The sequence below is a fragment of the Heloderma suspectum genome, chromosome 15, assembly GCF_057233095.1.
Source record: "Heloderma suspectum isolate Gila_16-S chromosome 15, 16-S_ref, whole genome shotgun sequence".
In the NCBI taxonomy this organism is placed as follows: Eukaryota; Metazoa; Chordata; class Lepidosauria; order Squamata; family Helodermatidae; genus Heloderma; species Heloderma suspectum.
The window spans coordinates 19,141,449-19,167,211 of record NC_139472.1 but is presented as its reverse complement, the minus strand read 5'-3'; the positions used below and the strand labels follow the sequence as shown (position 1 = coordinate 19,167,211).

Below are 25,763 nucleotides of genomic sequence, written 5' to 3'. Positions count from 1 at the left end.
AAGTCCTATTGACGTGGTTCGCAAAGGGAGAGGGACTTTTCTGTGGTGGCCCCCACTCTGTGGAACTCCCTCCCTAGGGAACTCCGCCATGCCCCCTCTTTAATGAGCTTCCGTCGTGCATTAAAAACGTGGTTGTTCAGGCAGGCATTTGGGGTGGGTTAGGGTATTTTAGAAAATGTTTTTACTGTAGAATTTTATTGTTTTAAACTGTTTTATTATACACTGTACATCGCCCAGAGTGGCTGGGTGACCAGCCAGATGGGCGATTAATAAATTTAATAATAAATAATAAATAAATAATGGCGGTAAATCCTTGATCAAATTAACCCACGTTCTGCTGCAGTGTGTGCCACATCATCAACCCCTGTTCGTTCTTCGCTTAACTGTGGGTTGATTAACCAATGATTAACCCACAGTGTCTGGGTTCGCATGTCATGAATCAACCTCTGATCAGAGAGGCCCGTACTGTGGCAAATCCTGGGTTAATTAACCCACGTTTTGCCGCTGTTATGTACGAACAGGACCTCTGAGTTTGATGGAGTTTACTCCCAGGGAAGAGGAACAGGATTGTTATGAATGCTGGCTTGTAAAGGGCCCTGCAGATGAGGTTTCTGGGTTCAAACGTCACAGTTAAGTTTTCCATTTCTGGTTAGTTTAGCTGTTCTTGCTAGTGGGGTGAGCTAAGTAGGTGTGAACAGCCTGCATGCACCAATATGCAGCTCTTTCACAATAAGCCAGGATTTGGCCAAATCCTGACTTCCTGTTGTGTGCAAAAAAGGCCACAAGGTGGAAGTTGCAAGGAAGCAGATTTCAGCAAAACATTAGGAGAACTTTGTTAATAGTAAACGAACCCTGCTTTGGGGCGTGTCGGGCTCTCTTTTGCTGGAAGCATTTAAGCAGAGGCTGACCAGCCATCTGTCTGAAATGGGAAATGCAGTCAAATACATCTGGAGGGTGACGGCAGCTGCAGTTGCACCGCAGATCCTGCACTGGTTTAGACTGGATGACCTCGGAGGCCCCTTTCAATTCTGAAATTCTACTATGTGATAAACCGCTAAATAAATTACAGAATTCTTTTAGCATGCAAAACATATGGTATTAAAATCCTGAATTCAGTCCTGTTAACACTGCTCCTGCTGGGTCTCTGCTGTGTTTCCTCTTGGGACACAGCGCACAGCCCCAGGGACTCCGAACCCCCACCCCACCCCACCCCACCCCACCCCACCCCACTCACACAGATTCTCTCCCAGCTCTTACCTGAGCTGTGGTGGTGGACAGCTGGGTGGTGGTAGTGGTGGGGGTGCCCTCAGCCTGTACCGCTGCAACCGTGGCCGTGGGCGTGAAGATGAGCTGGGGGGACAAAGGAACAGCACGGCCTAGGCTCCTAGCTACTTGCACAAGGCTGCTCTGCTGAGCCTGGAAATCAAGGGAAACGGGTCCCCTTATACATCACCCGTGGCCATCCCAGCAGAGAAATCACAGCAGAGGGCAGGGGGTGGCCGGGAGGAGAGAAGACACAACACCAGGACCCAGAGCCACACCCACGCGGAGCGGGACAGGGGGTAAGGGGGAGGCCAGTGAGACACAAGGCAAACAGAGCATGCTCAGTGGCTGCCTCCCAGCTATGGAATTATCTTTCCCCTGGAAATGCGCCAAAGTCTGAGCCTGCGCATCTCCCTGGAAGCATGCAAGATGCGTTTTACCCCAACCAGCTTTTGGTGGCTAGGGGTCAAATAATTCGCCGAGAGCACCCTTCCCCAACTCAGTACCCTCTAAATGTGTCGGACTGCAACTCCCATCATCCCCAGGATGAGATTTGCTATCTAACACATCTGGAGGGCACCAGGGTGAGGAAGGGTGGTCTCAAAGTTAACCACTCCAAGCGTTGGGATTTTGCAGGGCAGGACAGAGATAGAAGCCAGATAAATACATACATTTTGATGTGACAGTGAGGAGAGTAGTACTACTCTGAGGTGATCAATACTTCAAATGTGTGTGCATGTGCGCATAAACAGACAGACAGATCACCTTACCCCTAGTCAGTTGTGCAATAAAGGTATTTTACATACAAAGTTACCATCTTGTACAGGTAAGCAAGAAGAGAGAAACAACAAATAACTAGAGACCGGGCCCTGGCAGGGGTGAGTGTGTGTGTGCGTGCGCGTGCCTATTCTCCGAGAGGAGGTTTTAATGCAGGGAGGAGAGCATATACTGCAACACTATGAAAGACAACATCTTTGCAAGGGTACTTAGACAAAGGTTGAGCTTTGTTAATTACAGGCTTATGGTAAAAAGAAAAAAAAGGAATGAAAAGACTAACAGAACGTGCCCTTTGCATGTTTGGCATCTACAACCCAGAGGGGCGCACTATCGAAACCAACATCTTATGCCATATCAAACACAGGATTGGAAGGCATCTATGCATGGGCCCTTTCAATGGGCTTCACTGTACACTATGCACTTGACTTGCAAGACTAGGCACTGAGTCTGAAATAGTGAGCGCCCTGTGTCTCCTCACTACCACATCAAAACAGTAGAAAAAAACTGTTGGAAATCAAGGGAAACGATGGTTTGGAAGAACAGCCTGGAACGGACCTACAGGGCAACGTTGTGTCAGTGCCAACAAGACGCCCTGCCCTGCAGCAGGACATGGAAGCAACCTAACCCCTTGGATGCATTCCAGGCAATAGCACGAATCAGATGTTGCACAGATGTTGTTGTTACCTATTCCTTCCGGTGCCCAAACAGGGCTGTGAGGCTCAAGCACACACGAGCCACAGTACAGCAGCCCTCAGGATTCCCAGCTCAAACCATGACGACAACAGGAATTTGGGGCCGGGCGCAGCAACTTACCATCTGAGCACGCAGGTACATCTGGGCCTGGCTGGCGGTCAGGGTGGGATTGTTCGTGTTGCCCAGGAGAACTGCTTGCTGGGCAATGCCTGAGGCAGCGGCAGAGTTCACGCTCTGGGCCCGGTTGATGAGCTGGGCAGCAGCTGGGGAAGTAGCCAGGTTTATCTGGGAGGGAAAGGGGGAGAAGAGAGAGGGAGACAAGAAAACAGGTGAGGTGAGCCTGGAACAACCACATGAAGGCAGAGAGCACGGCTGCCCCCTGTCCCCAGAAATGCTATACAATAGGTCAGGGGTCTCCAACCTTTTTGGAGCCATGGGCACATTTGGGAAGTTGATAAACTGCTGTGGGCGCCACCACAAAATGGCTCCCATGGAGGATGTGGCCATTCAAGTAATGGCTGCCATGAAGGTGTGGCTAGTCAAAAGTGAGCTAATGGGGGGGGGGCCAATAGCAAGGTTAGAGACTGGGAGGGAGGGGGAAACAGCAAGGCAAAGGGTTAGAGAAAGAGCAAAGCTGGAAAAGGGAAAAACAGTGAACTAAAGAGGTGGAGGGGAAATAGCGAGGCTGGGAGGAAGGGGAAAATAGCAGGGCAAATGGGTAGAGGGGAGAGAAAGAGCAAGGCTAGAGGCTGGGAGTGGAGAGAAACAGCAAGATAAATGGGCGAGTGGGAGAGTAAGAGCAACGCTAGGAAGGGAGAGAAAGAAGAAGGCTGGGGTGGGGAAGGGAGATAAATAGCAAGGAAAGGTGTTGGGGGAGAGAAAGAGCAAGAGGCTGGGAGTGGAGAGAAACAGCAAGATAAACGGGTGAGTGGGAGAGAAAGAGACCCCAAACATGGCAAGGGGACATACCAAGAGAGCCGTGAGAGAGTCTTGATACCTTACCGTGGGCTGCTGAGGCGTGGTCTGTGTGGGTCCATTGCTGCTGGATGAGCTGCTCTGCCTGTTGGCTGCCAGGCTTGCCTGGAAGGAAGAGTGGGAGGAAAAATTACAGCGGAATCCCCTCAGATCCAAAGCCGGGGAGGAAGAGGGCTGTTTCCATGATAACGCTTGTGCTTTTGTGCATGTTTTTAAGCGTCCTCTGCCTGCGACAGGGGCACTGCTTAAAGGGGCGAGACACAAGAGCCTCCCCTCCCAAGCAAGAGGCCCGATGCTGCAGTAAGTGGGACTTCTCTGCAGCCCCCACCCAGCCGGCCGGCCAGCCGGCCTGCGTCCCTCCTTCCTCGCCCCACGGATGCACCTGCTGGACGGCAGCCAGGCTCTGGAGCTGAGTGCTACCAAGGTGCTGCTGCTGGAGGGCGGCCGTCTGGAGCATGAGGTGCTGCTGCTGGGCGGCGTACATTTGCTGCAGGTACTGGGCCGCCGTGTTGGGCTGCCGGTGCAAGGCCTGCTGGATCACCTGCCAGGGAGGGAAAGCCAGCCGTGAAGCAGGGGTGCTGAACCTCAGGACTGCGGGCCAAATCCAGCCCTCCTGGGTCCCTGCCCTTTCCCCAGCCCTGCCCCTTTCCCCAGCCCCGCCCCTTCCCCTCCCAACTACCGCTTGCTTGGTGGTTTCCCAGCTTTTGCGCAGCTCTCCCTCCATTCCAAAAGGTTGCCATTCCTCTCCTAAGGCTGGGCTGCTGGCAGTGAGAGCTTGAGGCTGCGATATGCAGGTGTTTCTGTATTTTTGGCTCCAGCCCTTTCCCCCCGAGCCCCGCCCACGGCTGGCATGCAGGCCTCCCAAAGCTACTCCAAAATGGAATTCAGCCCTCGATCAGAAAGAAATTCGACATCCCTGCCGCAAAGCTTGCAAAGAACCACCACACAGTTGCTTCAGAGCAGGACAGAGCTGCAGAAGGGTGGTCATAGCTATTCCAGCCTCCCGCCCCTCCAATGAATTTTCATTTTTTTTATTTTTGTCTACTCCCTCCTCCACCTTCTGGATATATATACACACACACACATATATATATATATAATATATATATAAAATATTTGACCTATACCCACCTTTCTACCAAGGAAATAGTGCTCACGGTGGCCGAAATGTAAGTGAAAACTTCGTTAAAACACCATCATAAAACTAATACACTAAAAACACACATAAGAACGTAAGAAAAGCCCTGCTGGATCAGACCAAGGGTCCATCGAGTCCAGCATTCTGTTCACGCAGTGGCCAACCAGCTGCTCACGGGAAACCCACACACAGGACACGAATGCAGCAGCACCATCCTGCCCATGTTCCCCAGCAACTGGTGTGCACAGGCACGCTCCCTCTGACACCGGAGGTAGCATGTAGCCATCAGGACTAGTAGCCACTGATAGCCTTCTCCTCCGGGAATCTGTCTGCCCCCTTTTAAAGCCATCCAAGTTGGTGGCCCTCACGACATCCTGTGGCAGTGAATTCCACAGTGTGACCATGCGCTGTGTGAAGAAGCCCTTCCTTTGTTCCGTCCTGAATCTCCCACCAATCAGCTTCATGGGATGACCCCACCGGGTTCTAGTATTTTGAGCGAGGGTGAAAAATATATCCTTCTCCAGTTTCTCCGCACCAGGCATAATTTTGCACACCTCTCTCGTGTCTCCCCTGACCCTCCTTTTCTCCAAGCTAAACAATCCCAGCTGTTGTACCCTTCCCTCACAGGCGAGATGCTCTAGCCCCTCGGTCATTTTATTTGCCCTTTTCCGCCCTTTTCCCAACTCTACCATATCCTTCTTTAGGTGCGGTGACACAATTGAAAACACAACATTAAAAGAAAAAGAAAAAACCGCACTCAGCCCAACAGACCTGTTTACATGCCAAGGCCTGCTTGAATAAAAACATCTGTGCATGCCAGTGGAAGGACAGCAGAGGTGGGGGAGGCAACCTAGCCTCCTGCAGCAAGGAGTTCCACAGCTTGGGGGCTGCCACTGAGAAGGCCCTGTCTCACGCGTCCCCACCAGACATGCCACTGATGGTGGCGGTACCTTCCCCAACCAGGCGCACTGCACGTTTCACATGAGGTAGCTCTGGAATTGTCAAGGAGGGGGCTCTGTGCTTGAGGCTTTCTCCATTCAAAATCTTCAGAAGATGGGTCTTGCACAGGGGGGACCACCTTTTGGGGCCGGGGGAATGTTTGGCCATTTGAGAAACTGTTGTGGGCACCAACCCAATAGGACTGCTGTGGGGAGCGTGGCAAAGGACAAGTAACCACTGAGTACAACGTGGGGGTCTGAGCCTCAACATACTAAATGACCCCTTTGAACCCACAGTTCTCAGTGCCAAGAGAAACCTATTTCACAGCAAGCCCAAGCTTCCAGTAAGAAAATGTGTTCAGTTGTTTTTTTTAAGCAGGAAGGCTAGGGCGCCTTGGAGGGTACCAAAGGAGGTGTCTGGGGGCGCACCGGTGCCCGTGGGAATCGCGTTGGCTACCCCTGGCTTAGCACAAGAGGGGTTTAATTCAGGGCACCGCCGTTCCAATGCAGAGTTTGCACTGCGTTTCTTTCATGCTGCTGCTTCCATTCTTCTGCATGGGCCACGAATGCATCCAGCACAGGGAGAACAAGCAGAAATGAGCAACCCTGATCCCAGGGTTGATTTGATTTAAATCAAACTGATCTAAATCATGATTTGAATCATGATTTGAATCGCTTCTCTGGAGGGCTCAATTTTAATGATTTAAATCACAGTTTAAACAGCAACTTCCTCACTAGAGATTTAATCATCATTTTTTAGTCGAAGTACATTATTATCTAATATAACCTTAATACATGTTCAAAGATGTGGGTTTCATTAGAAGGTAGGAACACAGCAGAGGATACATGCAGCGGAAGTGTCCTCGGGAGTCAGGACTGCATGAATATGTTCTGTTCACTTTTGGGTTCGCTTTCTATTCCCCTCCCTTATCCCTTGCATTTATATCCAGGCCTCTCCTCCTTGTTCAGATCTACTCCATCTCCGCAAATTCTCTAATCATTCACCTTCTCTACCTTTGCACTTAGAGAGAGGCAAGGCCCATGCATGCATCTGTACACCACCTAATCAGTCCTGTTCTGGACTGCAGGCAATCTTCCATTTCCATAAACTACCATTAATATATTCATAGAATATAATTAGAGGCGAAAGATATTACCTGTTAAAAAAGAACAAAATCTGTAAATATGGTAACAACATGCCGCCCAGAGAGCTTCGGCTATTGGGCGGTATAGAAATGAAATGAATGAATGAATGAATGAATGAATGAATAAATGCCGGCAAATACAGTTTTAGGAGTTCAAAAATTGTTTTTAATTTGTTTTTATTGGCTATTTATTAACAATTTGCATCCTGCTTTTCCCTCTGGATGTCATGGAAAATTGTGCCCGTTGCTCCACGCGGATGGCCTGGTTGGCTAAAAAGCAATAAACTATGTGTGTAAACTGTAACTAGAAGTTGTATAATTAGTAGTCACGATGATATCTTTGTCCTAGGCTCTCTTTTTTTACTGATTGTTTTAAGAAAATTTCAAAATTTGATTTAAATTTTAAAAGTCCAATTTAAATTTTTAAACGTCCAATTTATTTAATTTATTTTTTTTTAAATCAGTGATTTTTATCAATCCTGCCTGGTTCCACCAGCATACCAATTAAGAACAGAGTCCTAGAATTTAGGACACTCCCATACCCTCAACTGCACAGTTCTGCAAGCCAGGAAGAGACTGTAGCTCAGTGGCAGGGCGCCTGCTTTGCATGCAGAGGTCCCAGGTTCAATCCCCGACAGCGTCTCCAGGTAGGGGTGGGGAAGAATCCTGCCTGAAACCCTGGAAAGCCATGACCGGTCAGTGTCAACCACCCTTCTCCAAGCTCTTTGAAGCCCAGCACATCTGGAGGATGCCAGATTGGGGAAGGAAACGAAGTCCTACAAGGGACCCTGGGGTAAAGCAGGGGAAGAGAAGTTTGTTATTGTATTCTAAAACTCTGCATCGCTGCTAGCTTTTACTTTGGTTTTTACTTTTTTGTTGTAGTTTTAAACTTTATAAATGTAGATTGTATTTTATGCTGTATTTCGTGGTTTTAATTGTTGTGAACCGCCCAGAAAGCGTCGACTCTTGGGCGGCATAGAAACGTAAGAAATAAAGTGAAATGAAGAGACATATTCGTCTTCGAATATCCGAAGGGCTGCTGTGCAGAAATTGGAGGAGGCTTATACTCCTCTGCTCTGTAGGGCAAGACTAGAACCAACGGGGGGAAATTGCAGAGAAGCAGATTTCGGCTAAACATTAGGAGAAACTGCTCACAGCGCAAATCTGTTTGGGAGTGGCACAGGCTGCCTCGGGAGGTGGCCGGCTCTTCACCAGCGGGGGCATTGAAGGAGCAGCTGTCAGGGATGCTGACTGTACTGGCATCTTGCATTGCAGATCCTGCACTGAGCAGGGGTTGGACCAGCGGAGGCTGGTGGCTACGATGTCAGTGGGGCAGTATATTCGCTCCGGGTTTCACTCAGAACAAGTCAGAACCCTAAAGATGCTTGGAGAGCTCCTTTAGAGTTCTGACTGGTTCCGACGGAAACCCGGAGCGGATTCACCCTGCTGACTGCCTCCACGCTCCCTTCTGCCTCCACAATTCTGTCAGAGGGCCTTTAAAATCAGAGATGCCAGGAGTGAAAGCCGGGACGCTCCACATGCAAACGGCATACTGTACTTCTGAGCTACGTCCCCTCGCCGAACGGCTGGGAGATGAGCTCAATGCAGATGCAGCCATGGACAGAACTCGTTTCAAAAGAGGGGCTGAGCCATTCAAGCCCCAGGAAAGAGTTCCCCTGCCTTGTGTGAAAGGCCCAGGTAATCGGCATTCAAAGCAATTTGGCACACAGTGGAAAGGGAGTAAGGGGCGGGGGGCGGGGAGAGGCAGAGAAAACATCACAGCCTACTGTACACTTTTGCTATCACACTTTTGCTAGGCACAGCTAACCCCCACAAAAAAAATTTTTTTTTTTAATTGGAGGCACTTTTCCCCCTCAAAAGGTTTTATGGTAAACATGTGGAAGAATTACTGGCCTTTGGAGGAATCCACCTTGTGTCTCTCTGTATGGTGTTCTGAGCCAGCAAGCATGTGACTCGCGCAGAGAGACAGTGGGCAAACTCCTCTGTGGTGGCCCTTTAATTATGTCTTGATTTTAGTCAAACACTAAAGAGCCTAAAGAGCTCAACAAGGCAGCAACCCAAAATTCAAAATCCATAATGCCGAGGTATGAATTTGCCTTCGGCTCAAGATCTGCTTCAAAGGCTGGGATGATTTATGTCCCACCACCAAGAGAATCTGCGTTGGTGGGAACACGGGGCACAGCCTTGTCTGTGATGGAAGGTTAGACCTGGCTCCATCTTTGCTTAGTTTTAGGTGTGCCGTGAAAAGGTTTGCATTCCTCATGGCTTCTGAATGATTTTAAAGGTAATTCATTCCTCTTTCCGTTCGTAACGACGATTTTTCCTCTCTTGTTCTTAACTAAGTTTGTTGCAATATCGCTTTAATGTTTTTAAATGGTAAATTGCCCTGGGGGTCCTTAACACACTTCCTGCAGTATAAAGGATTGCACCCTAACAGCTTACCACCAACCAAAAGAGGTTTAAGAACATATGAGCCCTGCTGGATCAGACCACGGGTCCATCTAGTCCAGCATTCTGTTCACACAGTGGCCAACCAGCTGCCCACGGGAAACCCACCAGCAGGACACGAGTGCAACAGCACCTTCCCGCCCATGTTCCCCAGCAATTGGTCTACATAGGCATACTGACTCTGATACTGGAGGTAGCACAGAGGCATCAGGACTAGTAGCCATTGATAGCCTTCTCCTCCATGAGTTTGCCTTCTTGTTGTTGTCCAGTCGTTCAGTCATATCCGGCTCTTCGTGACCCCACGGACCATAGCACGCCAGGCCTTCCTGTCCTGCGCTCTCTCCCGGAGTATGCTCAAGTCCATATCCACTGCATCGGTGATGCTATCTAGCCATCTCATCCTCTGCTGTCACCCCCTTTTAAAGCCATCCAAATGGGTGGCCATCAGTATGTCTTGTGGGAGTGAAGCCCATAGTTTAAACTATGTGCTGCGTGACGAAGTCCTTCCCTTCGATCTGTCCTGAATCTCCTGCTAATCAGCTTCCTGGAATGACCCTATTGGGGTTCTAAGTATTATGAGAGAGGGAGAAAAATGTCTCGCTGTCCACTTTCTCTACACCAGGCACAATGATGCTACTTAGCTGCTTGAAATGTGGAGCAGTATTTATATGAAGAAGCCCATGTCTCAACATAAAATTTGGAATGGCTTAATCCGGCATAAGCATTCTTTGGCCCCTAGCCTTGTTTACTTCTTAACTATTTACTTTGAAGTCATTTTAACTGGTTTTTAAAGTCATTTGTAAAAATGCAGTTTGATCATCTTTTCTACATTTGGGATAGAACGGGGAGGGGGGAACACGCAAGCATCCAGAGCATCCTAGGGGGAACGGAGCGAGAGAAAGCCCATGTCAAAACATCCCCATAGAACTGCCAGCTTCCCCAAAAGGCGGGGGGAGAGAAGAAGTGGGTCGGGGTCAAAGATTAACCAGCGTCAGCAAGGGTCTCAAAACTTTGACCTTGCGGGGAATTTTTGGGCTGCTGGTGAGGCAGCGGAGGACCCATCCATCATTCCCGCCCTCTGCCAACATTCCCTCATGCCCCCAGGGGGTCTGAAGAAAACCTTTCAGGCAACCCCCTTCCCCAAATTGCTTCAGGAAGACAACAGGGCCAGAGTGATAGCCCCAAAGAGCAACCACAGGACAATGTTTTAAAGAGTGGCTCACGACCAGAGGCACACCCCAAGGACATTGCAGAGAATTCCGGGGACCCACCCACCCCAAATCTTTGAAACGGCTCTTCCTGGGGGGGCAGGGGGGGCAGAAGAATCTGATTTTAAAGGGCAAAAGAGGTCTCCACATAATCTGCCCCCAACACCAGCAACTACCGGAAGGGAGCCTGCCTATGAGAAAGGCCTGGGGGAAGGTTTCACTCATGCGTAAATTATGAGAGGGGGAAGGTTGGAGTGGGGGCTTAATTAAATCCATAAGCCCCCACCCCTTTTCTCCACCCGGACCCGATATCCTTTTAAAAACAGTAGTTAAAGGAGGGCAGAACAAACCGTATTCATTTTATTCATTTGCATCCTGAAAGGCAGGATGTAAAGCATTTCACAATAAAAAGAACACGAAAGTTTTGTGGCACCGAAAAACTAAAACAGAAGAGTGCCAGAAAAAGCTTTAATAAGCCCGCTGTGTTTCTGAAATTTATTTCCTTCCTCGGGGGGGACTCTTTTCCAGTGCATATCTTGCAAAAAATGCACTAATGCTTTCTCCATTTCAAACTACCATCTCCTGTGTTTGGATACAATCGATGCCTGTCCCTCTTGCTGGTTCTTTACCTTAAAAGACTAACAAATATATTATGGCAGAGGCTTGGGTGGACCAGAGTTCACTTCATCAGATGAAATACGCCCTTTATGAAATGAACTCTAGTTTTTGCTGCAAAATCCTCTGACACCTTAAGACGCCTAACTTAGCTACCCCTTTGGGGGAAAAAAATTAAAAACCACCATATATAATAAATGCAGTTAAAACAGCATCAATTCCTCAAGCATTAAATTTTTAAAAGATGCCAGGATAAAAACCCGTACCAACTCAGCAGGCTGTTGAAAAGGGTGAGGGAGGGGAAATATCCAGTGTTCTTTAAGAGGGGATAGAAAGTGAGGACATGATGGAATCCCTCCCCCCCCACAGTAATTTGTGCAATGAATCCTACACTTTTCTCTTTGTCTTAAATCACACACGCAAACGCCTCCCGCAACATACATCACAAGGGCCGTACCTGTATTTTTGTTTTGTTTTTCCCCTTAAAAATCACAACTTGTGTAAAGTCTTCAGAAAGACTCCATAAGAATATACAATAAATATTATGAAAAAAAAACAAGCAAGAGGAGGAGGATTTTTGGATCATTCCAGATGAGCAAAACCAGTAACTAAATGATGGAACATCTTGTTTGTAAACAGGCTCAACCACACGGTTTGTCACAGAGAGTTTGATTTGCTCCACAAGGTAAAATTGCTGGGTACCAAACTCAATCGACCTAAGGAGTTAGGCTCTGGATAAGCTGTTAAGAATTCCTTCATAAAATCCATTCCCATACTTTATGAAGCTATGCTAGTTGTCGAACGAGATCTGCTACTATCAGCCAGAGGAACTACTGGAAACAAGAAACTACTGGCAGAAAACAGGCCGGTGAGTTCAAGTCAATGTGGAATATCTGTCTAGCTTCTCCTGTCCTTTTCCTGCTTCTCTTCCACCCATCGCTGGTTTCCTGCTTCACGGACCATTATAGGGGCTGCCTGCAGTAGCAGATTTGGGGTGTTGTTATGGGAGGGAAGGGCGAGAGCAGGAGCTGTAGAGAAACGACTTGGGCTATTATAGCTCACCCATCATTATCCCCAAGCAATTGGAACCCCTTCAATTTCACCTCCGAATGCTCCCATTAGCCACTCACCAGCCTTCACAGACATAAAGGACTAGAAACTTGCTTTAAAAATAAAGTAAAAGCCAAGATCCTCACAATACCGAATTCTGAGCCAAGCAGCAGTTTCCATGCTTTTCCTGTGCTTGCATATAAGACTGTGAAATACTGGTACCGAGTAATAACAGACTAGACGCTTGCATCAGAGAAGCAGACGTGTAAATGGGACATCAGACTTTGCTCAAAAATCTCGCCACTGTAGCGGGACAACTTTTCCAACCTCCTCCTTCCCCCCTGTAGGCATTGTCTACTTCATGAGAGACCCCTCCGGCAGCAGTCGGGGGAGTTGGGACTCCAAAACACAAATACACGCACGCACGCACTCACTCACCTGGAATTCAGACCATCCATATAACTAAAGTTTATGTTCCTGTCACTAGCAACCACCCATGTGTGATCAAAGGGCCTTTGGGAGTGTGATTTTCTCCCCGCTCCCATTAACCCCAAAGAAAGTGTAAGTAGCTGGGATACACAGAGTGTCTGTCTGTCTGTCTGTCTGTCTCTCTCTCTCTCAAACGCACCCCTCCTGGCATCACTGGGTGCCATCCCCATGCAGTCGCGCACATGCTCCAAATCATGCCCTCCCCAAACAGGGGACACGGGGCCCCGCCTGGCACTTCCTGGCATGAACCTCTTCAGCCAGCAATTACCAAAAGCTCAGACTGAAAAAGGGGGTACTTACGCTTGGACGCCCAGGCCTTGGCGAGAACGTGGACCTCGGGCGGCAGGACAGCTGGATGCTGAGACCTCAATCAAGGAGGAGAGGCGGCCTGGCGGGCGGAGAGGCACGGACGCAGCCCCGATACCAAGGTGCCGGTACCGAAACTCTTTCGGTACTCTTTCGGCGAGGAGATGCTAAACTGCAGCTTGCATGGCCACGATGTCCCAAGGGTAGGAGAGGCTTCTCTTCCACCGGTCCCTCCCAAAGTCCCAAGCTCCCAGATCCCCTCTGTCCCAGGGGCTGTCTCAAGTCCCCTCCGCCGCTCCCAAGTCTGCCTAGGGAGAGAGCAGGACAAAGAGATGACCTCTGGCCTTTTGTCTCCGACACCCACAAGTGAGAGGGGCGGGCAGGAGGAGGGGGTCTAGGCGGAGGGTTTCCATTCAGCACCTCCCAACCAGCTCAGCCACTCAGGAGAATCTGGATGGACGCTCACCTCTCCCAGCCCAGCACCCCCCCCCCCGCAAGGAAATCCCCCACAAGAGCCATTCCCAAATTGCAGGGACAGATTTCCTTCCTGTTCGCGTGGGCTTCACTGGGCAGGCCAGAGCCATTCCACTGCCTGAAGCGAAGGCAAAATGGCACCCCCATCTCCCCTCACCCCTCACCCCACACACACTCCACCTGCAGAAGCTAACCTCACTTGAGGGCAGCATGCTGGCTTAGAACAGGGGTGAGCAGAAGGTACGTCTCCAGATGTTGGGGACATCAACTCCCATCAGCACCTGCCAGGTCAGGAATGCTGGGAGTTGAAGTCCAAAACATCTGGAGATCTTCTTTCGGCCCAGCCTTGGCTTAGAGGGCGCAGGGCAAGTTTAGCGCACGCATTTCAGCCCTCCAGAGCAGAAGGGCCCAGGGGTTGCCGCCGCTGCCGTCTCCTCTCACATCACCCAGCTTCTTCTACCTGAGGCAAGCGCCGCACGCTGCCTGTTGGAGTTTCGGGCTGCCCAGGTTCAAATCCCCACCCTGCCACGAAGCTCACTGGGGTGATCTTGAGCCAGGTGCCCATCTCTCAGCCTAACCTTCTGCACAAGGTTGTTCTGAAGATAAAACAGGAAGGGGAGGGACCCCGTATGCTACTCTGTGGTCCTTGGATGAGGAAGGGTGAAAGATACATGTAAATCCGGGAAGGGAAACGTATCTTCCAGGTGTTGTTGGAGTCCAACTCCCATCACCCTAGCCAACATAGCAAGGTCTGAGGAAGTTGCAGTCCAGGAATATCTGGAGGGCCACAAGTTGCCTACCCTTGAAATAAGCGCTTTTGATTTCATCTTTAAAATCTCCCCAAATTTCTCTCTCTCTGAGACATTCGAACTGGCCAACGAGCTGCTGATGGAACAGTTTCTCCGGTCGAAAAAACCCTCCCCTGCCTGTTTGTTGGTTTGCCGGTGGCTCTGGTAACAAGGAAACCTATCTGCATGTGTGGTAGTAATGCCCCAGTATGAAGAGATATTGCAGGTATTTCTACTTAGTAGCAGTATTATATTGGGTTAGAGTTTACTGGATGCTCTTGAAGTGGTCCTAGGGCAGGGGTGCAGAACCTTTGGCCAGGGATCCAAATGCGGCCCTCCGGATTTCCCTAGATGGACACCCCCCTCCGCTGGCCACACACCTTTCCCTGGCCAACCACCGTTTTGTGGTTTCCTGCCTTTCGTGCAATTTCTCCCCATTCCGAAAGGTTGAAATGCTTCTCCTAAGGTTTACTTACTGCCAATAAGAGTTTTAAGCTAATATATGCTGGTATTTTTGTCTCTGCCCCTTTGCCTTCAGCCGCACCCACCACTGGAATGTGACACACGCACAGCCCAAGCTTCTCCAAAGCGGAATTTCACCCTGGGACTGGAAGAGGTTCAACAACCCTGTCCGACAGCCTGATCTGACACAGCCCCCTTGGTAAAGCTAAGCAAATTTGGCTATGGTCAGTGCTTGGATGGGAGACCACTTGCAAATCGCCAAAGTAGGTCACCTTGAATTCCATAATGGAGGGCGAGATGCAGGATACGGTCACAACCCTATGCATGTTTAGACAGAAAAAAAGTCCTACAACTCCCAGCATGCCCCGGCCAGCATGGCCAATAATGGGAGTTGTAGTCCAACACATCTGGAAGGCATGGGGATAGGGAAGGCTGTACAAAGTCAGTGGAGAATTAGCCCGGATCCCAGATGATCTTGCAAACACCACAAGCTGGGTATGCTTAGCCTGGAGAAGAGAAGATTTAAGATGGGACATGAAAGCCGTCTTGAAATATCTGCAGGGCTGCTGCACAGAAGATGGAGTGGGACTAGAGCCAATGGGTGGAAATTGCAAATTTCGGCCAAACTTTAGGAGAAAGTGTCCAACGGGAAGTGTTGCTTGACAGCCCAGCAGATCTGCTGGAAGTGCTGAAGCAGATGTGGGACGGCCACCTCTCAGGGACGCTGTCATCACAACAACCCTGCACTGAGCAAGGGCTGGACTTGATGAAACCTAAGGCAGTGGAGGCTGGTGGCTCCAATGTCAGTGGGGTGGTAAATCCATTCTGGGTTTCAGTCGGAACCAGTCAGAACTCTAAATGACCCAGAAATGTCACTTGAGGCACAGGTGAACTCAGTGGCACGGAGCACTTTCTGTCAGCTGAGGCTGGTATGCCAACTACGTCCTTATCTGGACAGAGAGAGCCTAGCTACAGTTATCCACGCTCTGATAACGTCTCGTCTGGATTACTGCAGTGCGTTATACGTGGGGCTGCCTTTGAAAACGGTCCGGAAACTTCAGCTGGTCCAAAATAGGGCAGCAAGATTATTAACAGGGACTGGCCAATGAGCTCATGTTATGCCAGTACTTTTCCAGCTGCACTGGCTGCCAGTCCACTCCCGGGCCCGATTCAAAGCGCTGGTATTAACATTCAAAGCCCTTAACGGCTTGGGGCCAGGTTATCTGAAGGATCGCCTCCTCCCATATGTGCCTGCCCGGACACTAAGATCATCCTCAGCAGCCCTCCTCCGTGAGCCCCTGCCGAAGGAAGTGAAGCGGGTGGCTACTAGGAGGAGGGCCTTTTCTGCTGTGGCACCCCAGCTGTGGAAGGAGCTCCCTAGGGAGTTTCGCCTGGCACCTACATTGTATTCCTTCCGGCGCCAGGTGAAGACCTTTTTATTTTCCCAGGCATTTTAGCATTTTCACTTTCTTGACTTTTAGCTTTGCTGTTTTAAATCTGTATTTTAAATCTCTGCATTGCTGCTAGGTTTTATCCTGGTTGTATTGTTATATTGTGGTTTTAATGCTTTTATATTTTATATTGTTTTGCTGTGTGCTTTTTGGTTTTAATTTTTGTTAACTGGCCGGACAGCTTCGGCTATTGGGCAGTATAGAAATAAAATAAATAAATGAGCTATTCAACCGACTCTAAAGGAGCTATCCGAGGTGTGAAGCATCTGCAAAGCACCTTGGACAGCTCCTATAGAGTTCTGACCGGTTCCGACTGAAACCTGGAGCGGATTGACCGCCCCACTGACATTTGGGCTATCCACTGCTGTAAGATCCCTTCCAACTCTATGTCCCAATACGATCACTGCTGCTCACAGGAAAAAGCTATTTGGCCAAGATGCGGAAAAATGTGAACATGGTCTGATCAAGATCTGGGAGCTTCAGGCCGGTCTCTTTCCTATCGGGAGACACGTTCAGAGCAGTAACTCACGCAGAAAGAGAGCGGCGAGGAGCCCCTCTCAGGGTGGGTGATTTTTATGCTTTCCCAAACTTCGAATGGTCGAAGGGGCTGACTGAAAGGAGGCATGGCTTTCCTTCCCCAAGCACTTTGGTTGGTTAGCTCATTTTGCAGGACACATTGGCCATTCTCTCAAGTCAAACACACGCGCACCCTGCCACATCGGTTGAGTGCCTCGAGGGCCACCAGAGGGCGATGCTTCCTCACAGATGCCGGATGCCGCTGCATTCCCTACTAGGGAGCTCGCAATTTGGGGGACCATATGTTTTCCATCTCCCACAGAACTGTGGGAGGGGTCTACTGAAGTCTGGCCCACCTCACCACTCCAGTGATAAAACGAACGTTTTGCCAGAGAGAATAAGCCAATCCATAAGATGACACCACTGCAAGAAGTATATCATAGAATTCTGTTAGAAGGGGCCTCAGAGATCATGTAGTCCAACCCCGTTTGATGCAGGCTGCAACGACAGCTTCCCTGACAGATGGCTGTCCAGCCTCTGCTTAAATACCTCCAGCGAAGAGCCCCCCGCCTCCTCAGGCAATCTGTTCCCCTGCTGAACAGCTCTCGTTGATAGGCGGTTTCCCCTAACTTTTAGCCAAAATACGATTCCTTGCCATTTCTACCCATCGGTTCTAGTCCTGTGAGTGCTCAGAATCCTTACATCACAGAACCACCAATTCTGCAATTCCTGGTGGTTAATTTGGACCTCAAACTTTCCTGGAAGTCATAATCCCAGGTTTTTCTCTTTTGTGTGTGGCCGGGGGGGGGGGGGGAGTTTGTAGGTCGAAATATTGAAGCTTACGGGACAGCAGTCAGCCATATTGTGTCACCCACAAGTCTTGCTACAAATCCAGGAGAATTATTTAGTCCGCGACTCATTCCCAACAATGCAAACAGCCTTAAAAAGGAGGACGGCCAGCCAACTAGGGATGTCAGAGAATTCCGCCATGGATCTCGGTGAGACCGAATGCCAGTGCATTTGGCCCCCCGAAATCTGTGGCGGAACGAAGCCCCCGCCCCTCCCCACGAAAGGCGCGCGAAACGGAGCACTTACCTGCTGCCGTCCGCGCTGACTTGCGAATGGCGCCCACTATGCTATTTGTGCTCCCCTTTTTTTTCGCCGTAATAGCTTACGTAAATATTTACGTAGGCTAAAACAGCAAAAAAAAGGGAATGCAAATGGCAGCTGCCATAGCCACCGCCATTTGCGTACACTGGTGGGTTTTTTTGCCTGCAGGCTGCCCAGCAGACGGATGTCCGGCTGCGGGCGGCCCCGGCCGGCGACTCTGCGGAATCTCCGCAGAGCAGAGCCGGATGGATTAGGATTTCGGGGGGAGGTGCAGAGCGCCTCCCCCCCACCGCGAATCACCCCATCGCAAAGGTAAGTGACTTTCGTACATCCCTACAGCCAATACATCGCTTACAAACCCAAATATAACTTGTAGATCTACCTTCCTCAACCAGGTGCCCTACAACTCCCAGCGTTCCCAACTGTCGGCCATGCTAGCTGGGGCTGATGAGCTGCAATCTAAAACATCTGGGGGGCACAGGTTGGAGAAGGCTGTTGTAGGTCAGAATTGAGACCTCCTCTGGAGCAGGGGCCTGGGTATACAAAAAGCCCTGCCAGGCACTTGAGAACTATCGACACTCCAGTAAGATGTGTTGCACAGTGACAGGAACGTCACAAGGCACATTCATGGGCTGAGCTTCCCCAGTAAGTAGTTGCTGATGGGTAGAAACTCCTGCCTAATCTCAGTTCTAAAGTGACACATTTACCGGGATCAACTCTGGAAGCTTCCTGTCTGCGTGGCCTTCCCACAGCTCTCGCCACAATCTTTCAGCTTGGACTTCGAGCAAAAATCGAGGTAAATTCACTTCATGGAACTTTTGCACGTTCAGAAGCAAGGCCAGTTGCCAACTGGGAAGGGGTGGGGGGAGAAAAAGAGGGCAAGACGCAGCGGAGCCGGTCACGGCTACACAGCGGTGAAGGACAGGCCCTCTGCACACTTCTCAAAAACGAGAGAGAGACCAGGAGTGCTTCCAGACAGACGGCACTAAGCGCTACCGAGACGTTGTGCAACTATCCAGCCTTTTCTCCTCAGCAGGATTTTTTTTGGGTGGGGACAGGAGCAGCAGAGGGAAAACACAAGAGCAGGGGGTCCCCAACGGACACCCGCAGGTACTAATAGTGGTGCCAGCAAAGCTCTTCACTCCTTGCCCGCTTCAGAAACAATTTTTTAATAGAAAATGGAAAAACGTTCTGGTGACAGGTTTTCCTTCCCATTCCTGAACCTGCCACTGATCTGTGGCTCGGCAAGCAGAAGAGAAAGCAAGGCAAAGGGGTAGAGAGGAGAGAAAGAAAAAGGCTAGAGGGGAGAGAAAGAACAAGGCTAGAGGGGAGAGAAACAGCAGGAAAAGAGGGGGAGGAGAGAAATAGTGGGGACAGAGGCTAGGAGGGAGGGGGAAATAGCAAGGCAAACGGGGAGAGGGGAGAGAAAGCGTGAGGCTGGAGAGTGGGGATGGAGAGAAACAGCAAGATAAAGGGTGGGGGAGAAAGAGCAAGGCTAAGGGCTAGGAAGGGAGAGAAAGAAGAAGGCTAGAGATGGGGAAGGGAGATAAACAGCAAGGAAAGGGGTTGGGGGAGAGAAATAGTAAGGCTAGAGGCTGGGAGCAGGGAAGAGAGAGAGAGGAAGTGCGCAAAGGGGAAGGTCTATGTGCACAGAAGACTGGGCAGGCCAGGAAGCAACTCTTTCTATTTCCCCCTCCCTCCAGCCTCTAGCCTCGTTTTCTCTACCCTCCCACACAACATCGTCCATGGGAGCCATTTTGTGGTGGTGCCCACAGCAGTTTTTCAGATTCCCAAATGTGCACATGGGTCCCAAAATGTGAGAAACCCTGAATAGGAGGGGTTACGAGTGGAAGACAGCAACATCTGGACCCCACCCCGGAAAATTCAGGGAATGAGGATAATCCTTATCCAGAACTGTGCCAAGACACGGTCTACAACATTCAGTCGTTTAAATCAATTAACATTCTTTGGATTTGGTGTTTTTTTTGAGATCAGCAGCATATTTTTAATGAAAATACGTATTTTTAATACAAGTCGTTATAAACAAAACGACATGTGGCAAGGCCCATCTTAGAAGAGGTGTTTCCCCCTTCTCTCTCACGTTGGAGAGGTTGCCTCTATTCTAGCCACTTCTTCAGAAGAGGTTTGACAGCCAAAGCAGCATGCAGGCCACCAGATTGGGGGCAGGGAAACTCTTTCAGCCGGAGGGCCGAATTCCATTCCCGAGAAGCTCTTGGGGGCCGCATTCCAGTGGTGGGCAGGGCTGAAGGCAAACGGGGCAGGGCTAAAATACCAAAAACACCACCATTTTTTAGCTTGCAGTTCTCATTGCCCGTAACTCAGCCTTAGGAGAGGCATTCCAAACTTTTAGAACGGAGGAAGAACTGCACAAAAGGCAGGAAACCACCAAACGATTGGTGGTCGGGAAGCTGAGACACCCCCCCCCCTGATCTCTCTCCCTCATTCTGCCTTACAGGAACTCTCCAAGTGACACCCATTTCCCATTCGACTCTTCAGGGAGTAAGCCCTGCGTTCCCCAACCTGCGACCCTCTGGGTGTATTGGGACTACAACTCCCATAATCCCCAGCTGGCTGATGGGGTTTGTAGTCCCAACACACCTGGAGGGTGCCTGGCTAGGGAAGACATCTGTTGACCATTCTGGGAAGGAGGACACTGGAACAGATGCAACTTTTGTTCCGGTCAAGCAGAGCTCTCTCCAAGCATACTTAACCCAAAAGGACCGCCTTCCACAACAAGAGACTCTGAAGAAGCAGATGCTGAAGACCAGCCCAATTAGGGATGGATGAGAAACTCACTCCACCAAGGGTTTATTTTTATTTTTTTTATGGGTTTACCCAATTCGCTCCTCCTGGAACTGAACAGTTTGCGGTCGGAAACCTGCACATTTCCGGGTTTGCAATGCATCCTGGGAAATGAAACAAAAACCGCGTCCCGCAACATGCGCACGTTTGAAAAATGTGCGAAGAACACCTCGTAAGTTTCTAAAATGCAAACAAACACATAGAAAAATGCACAGGTTTGAAAAATGGGCACAAAAATACATCAAAGTTTATTTCGGGGCGGAGGGGTGGAGTTTGTACGGAACCAGGACAGAGTGAGTTTGGCGGTGGAAAAACAAGAACTCAGTGAGATTGAACCTGACAGATTCGCCCATCCCTAAACACAATACGCATCTTGTGTCTGTCTCAACGCTGTCAGGAGACAGTATGCCAATTTAGCAGGGTGAGACTTGGTCTCACCCCATGTTCTTCTATTCTCATGATAGCCCCAAATGACACGGGTGGCCTATGAGTGCACGTTTCTCGTATTCATACCTCCCTAGCTAGAACACACACACGGAGAGTTTGTTAAACTGTGTCAACACAGCAGCTTTTCTCACAGAATCACAGAATTGGAAGACCTCAGAGACCATCTAGTCTAACACCCTGCTCAGTGCAGATATTCTCCTTAAATACCTCCAGCAAAGAAGAGCCCATCGCCTCCTGAGGTCGTCTGTTCCTCTGCTGAACAGCTCTTACTGTTTGAAGGTTTCTCCTCATGTTTAGGCAAAATCTGCTTCCCTGCAGTTTCCACCCACTGGTTCTAATCCTGCCTTCAGGAGCAACTCAGAAGAAGCCCGTTCCATATTCTGTGTGACAGCCTTTCTATTTGTCTCCGTGATGAAAGAAACTCCCTCTCCCCCCTCATCTTTCTAGGAAGATCTTTGAGTCAGTGATTTATCTGCAAGCCAAAGGCTACGAATAAAACCTACACGACATTACAAAAATGTCGCAGAAACAAAACAAGGGAGTAATCAAACGATTAAAAAGAGAGCTCAGGGAATGTGAACTAAAATACAACTGGGCAATTTACACCAAAGAAAGATATTTGAACACAGGACATGGCCAACCCAGACATCCAAATTTACATCTCTATACAGGCTGACTCTTTACCTCCCCTCCCACCATACCTCAGCTTACGTAAAAGAAACACTGAAGAAATCACCTGGAGGATGCATGACCCAGGGTCACTTTGAATTTCTCTCTCTGGGAACTGCCCAGCCCCATGGAAATACTTCTGAGATTTTTCTTTTGTCTCTCAGGTGGGTGGCAAAGACCCTCTTCGCCCATCAGGACAGCCCTCCATGGCTTAATTTACCCACGGGGGCTGTTGCGCTGTGCCAGGCGCCCGCGGGTGCCATTTTATTTGAGTTATTTGTGGGTTGCCTAACCCTCAAATAATCCTCAAACAACCCGTCACCTGGGTTTGCATGACACGACAAGCCACAGCAAGCCGGGCACCTGTGGGCACCATGCAAAAATGGCGCCCATGGGCACCCAGCATGACACGACAGGACAGCCCCTCGCAAGTACATTAAGCCATGGGGGGCTGCCCTGCCATGCGAACCAGGTCAAAGAGTCAGGCGAACCAGGTCAAAGGCAAAACTCTTCTGTGCTCTGCAGGCCCAGGGAGACAAAACCCCATCCAGTAAGCCTCTTTGGTGAGCTACTCTTAGTACTAGTTCCCCTCTACTCAGCACTGGTCAGGCCTCATCTGGAGTGCTGTGTCCAGTTCTGGGCGCCACACTTGAAGAAGGATGCAGACAAGCTGGAGAGGGCTCAGAGGAGGGCACAGAGATGATCAGGGGACTGGAAACAAAGCCCTGCAAAGAGAGACGGAAAGAACTGGGCATGTTTAGCCTGGAGAAGAGAAGACTATGGGGAGATAGGAGAGCGCTGTTCAAGTACTTGAAAGGTTGTCACAGACAGGAAGGCCAGGATCTCTTCTCGATCATGCCAGAGTGCAGGACACGGAATAATGGGCTCAAGTGACAGGAAGCCAGATTCCAGCTGAACATCAGGAGAAACGTCCTGACTGTTAGAACAATACGACAGTGGAACCGACAACCTAGGGAGGTTGTGGGCTCTCCCACACTGGAGGCATTCAGGAGGAGGCTGGACAGCCACCTGTCAGGGATGCTTTGACTTGGATTCCTACATTGAGCAGGGGATTGGACTGGACGGTCTTATAGGCCCCTTCCAACCCTACTATTCTATGAATCTGTGATACTATTCCATGATGCTATTATCTTGATGAGTAAGGTTTAGTGTGCAAGTTTGGTGCTTCATTTTATTTTTTTAAGCAACTGGCTGTTCCTCAACTTCTCTCTCTGCTTGGCTCTTTAATACATATACCAAACTGGAACCTGGAGTTGATTTGATTGTCCTGCCCGGAAGCTGGACTGCTTGGCAAACACGCTAACCAGGTTGCTAAGGAAGCTCTGAAAAAGGGGCCTCCACATATGAAAGCCACAGGCCTGCCTTCTCCAGTGGCCCATAACAGGTATTAAAAAGCCACGGGAGTGGTGCAGAACTACTTCACAGCATCACAGAGTTGGAAGGGTCCGTTTAGGTCATCTAGTCCAACCTCCTGCTCAGTGCAGGAATCCAGTTTAAAGCACCCCTGACAGTTGGCTCTCCCATCTCTGCTTGAAGACTTCCAGGGACAGAGAGCCCACCGCCTCCCTAGGAAGTCCATTCCATCATCTGACTACCCGGAACGTTAAGGCGTTTTTCCTGATGTTCGACCAAAACCTTCCTTCCTGTTAACTTACACCCGTTCTTTCCCGTCCTACGGTCTTGGATAGCAGCGAACAGGTTGCGCCCCTCATAAGCAGTTTGTGTGACAACCCTTTACATGCAATCACATCCCCCCTCTGTCTTCTCTTCTCAAGGCTAGAAGCACCTCAGAAGGACGTAAGCAAAAGGATGTCTCCCAGCCTGTCCTACCTCGCAGGGTGCAGGTGCAGACACACCGGTTTATCACTCTCTCGATGACTCCCGACAGGAGAACCTTTCGACCCACCCTGCCCTGCTCACCTGGACTGTCTGGCGATCGGGGATCCCGCCGTACACGGAGATCTGGGGCCCGGCCTGGCGCCCGCTGCTGTTCGTGGTGGCCGTGGCACTGGCGCTGCTGATTGGAGGGGGTGCTTGCAGCTGCTCGTTCTCCATGGTAACCATCCAGGGCACAACGGAAAGGAGAAGGCCAAGGCGGCGGAGAGTGTGGGAACAGTGGGCAGGCTACAGCTGTGAGGAGACAGAAGTGGAGACACCGGGGTTTCAGTCTTGGGTGCAAAACCTGCCCCAGAGATGAACTCCCCGTGTGGTCTTGATGGGCGATGTGGCAGGAGCCTTCCCCTCCCCAAGAGAGCAAAAGACCGCCTCAGAGCTTGGGCGACCCTCCCTGCCCAAGGTATGGAAGTTCCAAGTACATGAAAAACTGGCCGACCCGTTTATGAGATCCAGCAGCCTTCCCCAACAGTGGCACCTTCCCTATGTGTTGAACTACAACCCCCAGTATCCTCAGTCAGCTGGGATATGACCATAAGGACAAATCAGATCAAGTCAAGCACTGGTGATAGACTGGATGAGTCAATTCCAAAAGCAGAGTAAAGGAATGCTGTTTACTTTTGGAAGGAGCATTAAAAACTCCCCCCCCCTCGGATTTTTGTATATATTTTATATAGTAAAATAAAAATTAGGCGAGCGAGCGAGGAAGGAAGGAAGGAAGGAAGGAAGGAAGGAAGGAAGAAAGAAAGAAAGAAAGAAAGAAAGAAAGAAAGAAAGAAAGAAAGAAAGAAAGAATCAATCCCTGGATAACACTGGTATACCCACACATGCATGCATATATACACGCATTATTTCAGTAGCCAGTCCTGCCCCATCCAAGAATACCCACAGCAAAATGAATGGACTTCTAGAGACGTTCAGAAGCTCTGCCCTGCAGAGGAGCATTGAGAGTTTCAAAAGGTGAAGACAGATGCAACGTTTTAGAAGCAGAGGAAAAGGTCTGATAGGACCTCACCTGCTTTTAAGGGGGAAAAGCGTGACGCTTCTTTAAAAGGAGGTCAATAGATACCAATGCACATTGCAAAGCCAGGCTCACCCCACCCACCCCTTGGGTGAAGCACACGCCGCGATGACCGCCCTTCTAAAATCTTGAATCTATCTTCATTCTACAAAGGAGGGAGCTCATTAGAGGCAGCTTGAGCCTGATAAAATCATGATAAGTGTGCAGAAAGTTGAGAGGGGGAAGGACAGAGGCTTCCCCCCTCCCCCCTCCCATAATACTAGAACCCAGGATCACACATTTGGAAATTGAGGTCTTTCAGCATGTATCAGCCATGGTCAGGTCCAGAGATGGTATTCATCTGAATGCCAGTTTGGGGGGAGGGGTGTGTGGCAGGAAACAGCGGGGGGAGGGGGCTTCCTTGCCTTCATGTCCTATTTGTGGGTTTCCCAGAAGCATCTGGCTGGCCACTCTTGAAAACAGGAAACTGGGGCACACAGGGGTCCAACTACACAGGCTCGTTACCTAAGCCAGGTTGGTGCAGTGGCTAGACCAGAGGTGGGCAACCCACGGCCCGCATGTTGTATGCTCCCACCCAACCTCTCCCAATGCAGCCCCCGAGGTTTCCTTCAGCTTCTCCTTTCTGCCGGAGCGGGGAGAGAAGAGCCATTTGTCAGCATAAGTCCAATGGGATCCACACTTTCAAAGGGCATCCAAGCCACCCCGAATGTGTAGGTATGAATGAATGGGTGTGGGAACAGATACAAGAGAGTATGACCCACTCAGCCATTAAGCTCATGGATGATGACCGTGGGTCAGTCACCATCTTTCAGCCCAACCTACCTCACAGGGTTGTTGTGAGGATAAAAAGGGAGCGGGGCAGTAGAAGAGAATGATGTATCCCATCTTGAACTCCTTGGAAGAAAGGTGAATATCAATGTAATGAATAAAATAACCCAGAGTGTTAATCCTCATGGGATCCAACAGACCCCAGATCTTTTATTCGTGCACGTTTTCCTTCAATACACACACAGCCTCATTTG

General features: G+C 49.8%; 1 protein-coding gene across 1 annotated transcript; it reads right to left on the bottom strand.

Annotated features, from left to right (window-relative positions):
- Positions 1 to 654: 654 nt before the first annotated feature.
- On the bottom strand, positions 655 to 23,947 carry LOC146335456 (polyhomeotic-like protein 2). The gene is made up of 6 exons (XM_084821681.1): positions 23,748 to 23,947; positions 4,091 to 4,249; positions 3,736 to 3,813; positions 2,854 to 3,018; positions 1,258 to 1,416; positions 655 to 699 (listed from the first exon to the last, which is right to left on the bottom strand). The coding sequence occupies exons 1-6, from the start codon at positions 23,889 to 23,891 to the stop codon at positions 655 to 657; spliced, it is 750 nt and encodes a 249-aa protein (XP_084677807.1). The 5' UTR covers positions 23,892 to 23,947.
- Positions 23,948 to 25,763: the final 1,816 nt, after the last annotated feature.